At 46.2% G+C, this 8,094-nt stretch overlaps 1 protein-coding gene across 1 annotated transcript; it reads right to left on the bottom strand.

Annotated features, from left to right (window-relative positions):
• Positions 1-6,781: 6,781 nt before the first annotated feature.
• Positions 6,782-7,771, bottom strand: LOC148501505 (olfactory receptor 5AR1-like). Its single transcript, XM_088450441.1, has one exon. The coding sequence runs from the start codon at positions 7,769-7,771 to the stop codon at positions 6,782-6,784; it is 990 nt and encodes a 329-aa protein (XP_088306567.1).
• Between the last annotated feature and the right edge of the window lie 323 nt (positions 7,772-8,094).

Below are 8,094 nucleotides of genomic sequence, written 5' to 3'. Positions count from 1 at the left end.
ATACGGATTGCAGCCTTCGGGATTCTTGAGTTGGGATTCTGACTACTGTCAGGAATCCAGCCCCGGGATTCTGTCTGCCAGCAATGTGTGCGCTGGGATGCCAACTACATTCCGGTAAATATATTTAAACAACAAATGATGTGCATCTCTGTGTATGAGCATCAAACTTTCTGAGGGATAGATGAGCATTATTACATATTCTCTGCGCTGTGGAATGTGTGGCCTTATATTAATAACATAAAGGGTGACGATTACTGTATAACCTGCACTTTCACGTTTGTTTTAATCATTAACATTATATATATAGCTCCAATATATTGCCAGGTGCTATGCAAGATGCTATAAAAAGAGTGATACATTGGAGGGCACTGTTTGCCATCTTTAGTATATTGTATAGGCTTTTAAATAAGGTTAGGAGCACATAGAATATGGACATAATAATGTTGCCGGCATCACAATAAATGTAATAAGTGAATGGTATGAAATTACAATGTCCCTCTAAAGAATGTAAGCAGTGAGGAGCAGGGCCCTCTACCCTCTTGTGCTTCTCATTACTTATACTGTCATCTACTCCTCACTCGGGCACCTAACACCTGGATGCTTACTCCCTGTTGCTTATTTGAGTGTTATGACCACTAATGCAGCAATGTATATAAACCTTGTCCTGCATTGTATTATACTGTAAGTCAGTGGCGTCACAAGGGGAGTGCAGGCTGTACCCGGGTGTCACCCGCTGAGGGGTGATACCAAGCTGCTGGCTCCCCCTCAGTGACAGGAGCCGGGTGCTGCACTGTTGCATTATGTGCAGCACTCGGCTCCTGTCACAGGGAGGGAGCTGCACTGCGCACCTCCAGCACACACCATCACCCCAGTGATGATAGCCAAAGGCCGGGGTTCAGGCTGCGAGGCCACGCCCCTGTCCACGAGACCACGCCCCTTCCCGCATCTGATGTCACTGCGGGGAGGGACGTCACTGCTATAAGTCACTTGTTGCTTGCTCTCTTATTTGTCTTTGTACTTTGTAACGTGCTGCAGAGCACTTGTGGCGCAATATAAATAAAGGATAATAATAATATAATAATAATAATAATAATAATAAGGGCTTACCAGTTGTGGCAAAAACAGCAAAAATTATGATGGTCATCTACAGTACATACAAGCAACACACTTATACACACTGGGCTATGACATGGAAAGGAGTCCCTATCAGTGATGCACTTGCACTTTACATCTATTTTATAATTGACATTAATGAGTGTCTACCCACATAAAATAGTAACTTACCTTAATGTTACAGGTTCCCAATGAGCATCTGAAGGGCCTGGTAACTCTTATAGAAAGTTGTCGAGAGCACACATAGGGCCTGATTCAGACCCACTCGCGAGCAGCTGTCCGCTCGCAAGTGGGTCGATGGTCTGCACTGCACATGCGCACGATGGAGGGCGCTCCATCGTGCGCATGGGCGAGACGCGACGAGCGAAGGACTTTACTTCGCTCGTTGTGTCTGATCAAAGGGGGCGTGCTGTCGATGTTGATTGACAGCATGCCCCCCTTTGGTGGGCGTGCCGGGGGCGTGCCTCCCAGACGGGGGCGTTCCCAAGGGAACACCTACCGTCAGAAGCCGGCCCCACTGACATCACTAGTGATGTCAGTGGGAGTGATTTTGGCTCTGATAGAGCCAAAATCACTCCGGGCCTTGCGGTTGAGAAACTCAACCGCAGGCTTCGGCTCGCAGTGGCGATGGTGGCGATGGTCGCGATGGTCAAGACCATCGCGACCATCAACCTGCACGCTCGTATATGCTGTGGGTGGTGACCCACAGCTATATGAGTGTCCAGGAGGACGCTCCATAATTATGGAGGTGGGCCCTGATTCAGAGCGAGCACTCTGGTCAGAGCGTCAGGCTCTGAATCAGGGCCATAGTTAGATGTTAGCTTTCAAGACTTTTGGTTTATTATCATCTTTATCTGACATTTTGGCAAAATGGCAACATTTTTATTGTTATATTCCACTCTTTAACAGTATGTCCAGGTAAATCAGCTATTACTGTTCATCAATAATATCACATTAACAATGAATACATACGTTTACATTGCAGAAATGCAATCTAACACAGGTACTTTAATAATTATTGTTGTTCATGAACAGTCTCCAGTAACTATTTTTAAACACAGACAAAAGGATAGTGGGTGGCGCTGGACATATCAGCCAAAATACCGATAGAATAATATCAAAATAATATATTACATTTATTAAAAAAGCACATTTCAAACAACATAATACAATCATAAAATATCAATGACACTCCTGGGAATGTAGTAAAAACAAAGGGGGTCATTCAGACCCACTCGCGAGCGGCAGTACGCTCGCAAGTGGGTCGATGTTCCCCACTGCGCATGCGCACGACGGAGGGAGCTCCGTCGTGTGCATGGGCGAGACCCGGCGAGCAACGGGCTTTCCATCGCTCGGGGTCTCGCACCAAAGGGGGCGTGCTGTCGATGTTGATTGACAGCACGCCCCCTTTGGTGGGCGTGCCGGGGGCGTGCCTGCCAGACGGAGGCATTCCCATGGGAACGCCTACCGTCTGAAGCCGGCCCCACTGACATCACTAGTGATGTCAGGGGGAGTGATTTTGGCTCTGGTAGAGCCAAAATCACTCCTGGCCTTGCGGCTGGGAAACCCGACCGCAGGGTTTCCCTCGCAAGTCCGATGGTCGCGATGGTCAAGACCATCGCGACCATCTTTTTGCACGCTCGTATATGCTATGGATGGTGACCCACAGCTATACGAGCGTCCAGGAGGACGCTCCATTTTAATGGAGGAGGGCCCTGATTCAGAGTGAGCGCTCTGGTCAGAGCGTCCGGCTCTGAAACAGGGCCAAAATTGTCAGTCCCCACAATCTCAGGATAAGTATTAGCCTTCTATAACCAGATCAACTAGTGACACATGCTAGATAATAGCCTTACATAGGTAATACTACAATTGATGAACAGCTGGCAATACTGTGGAAAGAGAAGTGGGATCTTACCCATATATCAAAGTCTCACTGTGATGTATAGTGCAAAATAGGGTATATCAGAGGTTTCCAAACACGGGGCCTGATTCAGACCCACTCGCGAGCGGCTGTCCGCTCGCAAGTGGGTCGATGTTATGGACTGAGCATGCGCACGACGGAGGGAAAGTCCTTCGCTCGTTGTGTCCGATCAAAGGGGGCGTGCCTCCCTGACGGGGGCGTTCCCACGGGAACGCCTCCCGTCAGAAGCCGGCCCACTGACATCACTAGTGATGTCAGTGGGAGTGATTTTGGCTCTGATAGAGCCAAAATCACTCCGGAGCTTGCGGTTGAAAACCTCAACCGCAGGCTCCGGCTCGCAAATTCGATGGTCGCGATGGTCTCGACCATCGCGACCATCACAATGCACGCTCGTATAGCCTGTGGGTGGTGACCTACAGCTATACGAGCGTCCAGGAGGACGCTCCATGAAAATGGAGCCCGGCCCTCATTCAGAGCGTGCGCTCTGCTCAGAGTGTACGGCTCTGAATGAGGGCCACGGTCCACAAGGCTCCCCAACAGCTCAGGTTTTAGAGATATCCATGGTTGGGCACAGGTGACCTGATGTAGAAAGTTGTGGAGAGCACAACCAGAGCATACTTGTGAACAGTGCCGGCTCCAGAGGTGGGGCTGCAGCGCAGTTCAAAATTCAAATAGGGGAGTCACACCAACTGCCATTTCACACACTGACAAACATCGCCGGCCGGGACTCACTGGCAGTTGGTGTGACTCCCCTATTTGAATTTTGGAGTATGCTGCAGCCGAACCCCTGGAGCCGCCACTGCTTGCGAACCTTTTGGCTGCCATTGAAGCCCCACCCCTTGCCATACAATGTAAAGATTACCAGCACTGTGAAGCGTGGGCGGAACCACAATTCAACACGAATTGCGTCATCAGCCACCTGTACCACCATTCTTCACTTGGAAAATGGGCAGCCGCAGGTGGGTGGCTCCAGACTTTAGGTGACTTCTCCACTTTTCTGGGGTGCCAGGAGCACCATCCGATTTTTCGGGAGCCTCCTGACAATTCCTGGAGGTTAGGCATGTATGACACAAAGATAGATGTCAGCTTTCTGGTTTATTATGAGCCAGACATGTCTAGAATATTCCACTATTGCTGCTATGCTAGTCACTACAGCGCCCTCTACTGAATCCTCCACATCTGTTCAACAAATCTTAAATAATGCATTATCACATACAAATATGGTACGAGGATGCCAACAAAATAATGTGGCTTTAGGAGTGGCTGCCATTTTTAAACCGCTAAATTCTCAAATGAAAAGAACACCCCAAGCTGCATAAACTGACACCGGGGAGTATTGGGAGAACAGGGAGTGGCAGTTCAGTCGATGTCTTCAAAGGAATGATTGTCCAACATGTCATGTGATTGTGCGTACACACTACTATTTGTACACATTATTGTACATTGCACCTTCCCATGTGACGAGCAGCATGTCTGATTGGATGACGTGACCTGAGTAGTGTTTATATTAGGAATTGGGTGTACACACTAATGTCTTTACACATGACGGCATGTGCACACTGTTGACATGTTCACAATGTCGACATGCAAAATTTCCACATGTGACACGCTGACATTCTGCATGGACAGATAGTGGAGGGTTAGGGTTAGGCTGTGGGAGGGGAGGTTAGCGTTAGGCTGTGGGTGGGCAGGTTAGGTGTAGGGGGAGGGTTAGTGGTTAGACATGCTCACTGCCACAAGGGATGCTGGTTCTGCCAGACGTCATCATCAAATGACCGCTGGACCTACAAGACATTGCTGGAGCCACCAGACCCACCGTACCAGGTAAGTCACCGCTAGACCACCAGGGACATTTTAATCATGTCAACATTTCATCAGTGTCAACATGAGGAATATCGATCTGGTCAATGTTGATACTGAGAGCATGCTACATGCCGACATTACGACCAGGACAATATTCTCATGTCAACATGATGAATGTTGACAAAATATACCACACCCACTATAAGATGGTGAAGCAGAAGTGTTGCGGATCAGATGATTGTCCAATATATCATCTAGTGTGCACCCACCTTAGCACTAATAATGTTAAACATGGAATTACAATCACATAAATTTAAACATGTGACAAGCTTTCTGGTTTGAGGCTTACAGATATGCCCAGTTGGCCACACATGGCACGAGTCTCACGCCTACGAATGGATACCCCATAGGATTGCATGGTGCGATCGCAGTGCACGCCATAGCGTAGTGTAGCATATGCAGCTGTGGGTAATCGCATGGCGCGATGCTTGCGCACGTTTATAGTGTGATCAGCAGCGATGTAACAGGATGCATCTGTACCTGCACACAGGCTTCTAAGGACAAAACCGTCAGTATCAGCTATTATACACCTGGGGAATCACCTGGCATAATTTCAACTGAAAGAGCTACACTGAGGTGCAAGTGAAAAAACACAAACTGGATTAAAGGAGATAAAACTGGTGGTTATTTTTTAAAAGAACATAATGTTTTATCAAAGAAACCATGTACAGCAAAACTGTGTCGGCAATAGTGTAATATTGTATTGTTGTGAGTACTCATTGGTATTTGTTTATTGGCTACAGATCAGGGGTGTATTAATGCCCAAGGGGGCCTGTGTGTAATGGGCTACCTCCTCTGAGCAGCGTCCCCGCCCCTCCCACTCCCCAAGCCCAGCATCTTACCTCGTGCCGGCAAGCAGGTCCATCCTCCGTGGCCATTTTCCTAGTGGCATTCGGGATTATGGTGCATACGCACAAGAGAGTATAGTCTATGGCACAGTGCCAAAGTCTTTCCTTTCCCTGTGTGGCACCATCTCCGTGGAAATGTCACTTGGAAGATGGCGCCATGGAGAAGGAGGGACACACTTGCTGGCAGAATGTAAATAAACTATAGTTGTGTGGTGTGCGGCCCCCCTGGACCCAGGTGCTCATGTGTACAGCACACCCTGCACCCATTATATATAGACAGATGCTATAGATGTGTCCTTCTATACTGTGAGTTCTGTTGCTCCAAACAGGCCCTCTCAGGAAGCAACTAAACTGCATTGCTAGCATACACTGACCACTGAGGTTAGCAACATTTGTACGTCTGTGCGGGACTGAGTCTGAATCTGTGTAAAAATGGCTCTGATGCAGCTTTTCCTTGCAACAAATTCCTTAGTGCTGCATCTGTGACTTTGTATGTGCTGTATATAAAACAAATTCCTGTGTGGTTAAAGTTGCAGCCTAGTATCTCTGGTACACTGTGAGCAGCTTTTTACTGCGTCTGCATTGTGACTAAAGGTGGGTACACACCAGGTAGATCTCTCTGCCGGCCCACCGACAGAGCAGCCGATCAGGCAAGCTATAAACACTTACCAATCAGCCGCTCCATGTGTTTGAGCTGACATCACAACTGGGCAGGCATTTGAAGTTGCCCCCCCAGCTGAGCTGTCAATCACCAGCAGTCCCTGCAGCATATGTACGGGCAGGCGGCTGACCGTCCGTACACACAGCCAGATGCACCAATATATCTGCAGATCTATATATGGGCCATCTGCTGTGCTGCAGACCAGATGCCATATGTCTGTGAAGAACATCGTTCAATACACACCCGCCCTCGATATATATCGCCCATTTGATTGAATGACCAATATATCGCCCAGTGTGAACCCAGCTTAAGATGCAAAATGAAAAAAAAAAAGTATGCTACTCATCTCAGAGCGTCTCACTTACGCCGAGTGTCTCACGCCATATGGCATAAAGACGCCCAGTGCATGAGGCCACAGACATTTGAAGAACATATTTTGCTTTTCTTAAAGACCAGTTTGCTCTTCGATTTTGCCAAAGCCTTTTGGAATTCTTTATTTTTTATACTGTAAATAAAAGGATTTAACATAGGAACCAAAACAACATACAAAAGAGCAAAATACATGTCTTCTTCTGGAGAGTAATTGGATGTGGGTCTCATGTGCAAAGATATTAATGTTCCATAAAACATGATAACACAGGTCAGGTGAGATGTACAGGTAGAGAAGGCTTTACTTTGACCTTCTGCAGACTTTATCTTCAATATAGAGGAAATAATAAAGATATATGATACTACAGTAAGCAGAAATGTAGTGAATGCAATTAATGTGCCATCAATGTAAGTTAAAATTTCCACCTCTGATATGTCACTGCAGGAGATCTGTAGCAATGGCAAAACATCACAGAAAAAATGGTTTATTACATGAGAAGAACAAAATGACATCTTAGATATAAGGACAGTGTGTGCGATTGGGTCCAGAAAACCAACAACCCACGCTATAGCTGACAGGTAAGCAGTGCGTCTTACACTCATAAGGACAACGTAATGAAGTGGGTGACAGATTGCCACATAGCGATCGTATGCCATGGCGGCAAGTAAGTTGACCTCCGTTCCAACCAAAAAGAGAAAGAGGAACATCTGTATCATACATTTTGTAAATGAGATTACATTGTACTGTGTTATCACCATGTTTAGTAATTTAGGTAGAGTAATGGAAGTAGAAGCAATGTCAATTATAGACAGGCTTAAAAGGAAAATGTACATAGGAGTATGAAGATGAGAGTTCTCACAGATAACGCTAATGATGGTGACATTCCCACAGATAATGACGATATAGGCCAGTATAATAATTATAAATATTGGCAAGGATTCTGATAAACCTTTGAAAAAAAAATCTGTTGCATTGAGATGATGTGTTATATTCATTCCTATAAAAAAGAGACGTTATCAATATGTTGCATATTGATAAATGTATAAAAGTCATTGGCTTCATTTTATTGCTGTATATAGAAGGAAGTAAACAGAAAGGAAGAGGCAACAGTGATATTCAAAGGAAAATAAGGTTTTCATTCAATATGTCTTATTGATACATGAATGCTAAGTAACTCTGTCTGTCTTCTTCATCAAGGGACAATAATCTTCTCTTTTGTGAGAAAGAAAACAGTGATCCAGCAAACCCCGAAGCAACAGCAGCTCCCTGTTTTAGAATCGGGCTTGAGGGTGTAGAGGTGGATTACAGTTGTGCTCTT

The sequence above is a fragment of the Taudactylus pleione genome, unplaced genomic scaffold (genome assembly GCF_031769625.1).
Source record: "Taudactylus pleione unplaced genomic scaffold, aTauple2 ptg000518l, whole genome shotgun sequence".
Classification (NCBI taxonomy): domain Eukaryota; kingdom Metazoa; phylum Chordata; class Amphibia; order Anura; family Myobatrachidae; genus Taudactylus; species Taudactylus pleione.
This window is presented reverse-complemented; position numbering and strand designations above follow the sequence as displayed.

Excerpts from the sequence above, each read along its gene's own strand:
- LOC148501505 (XM_088450441.1), bottom strand. The coding sequence starts at position 7,771 with ATGAATATAACACATCATCTCAATGCAACAGATTTTTTTTTCAAAGGT.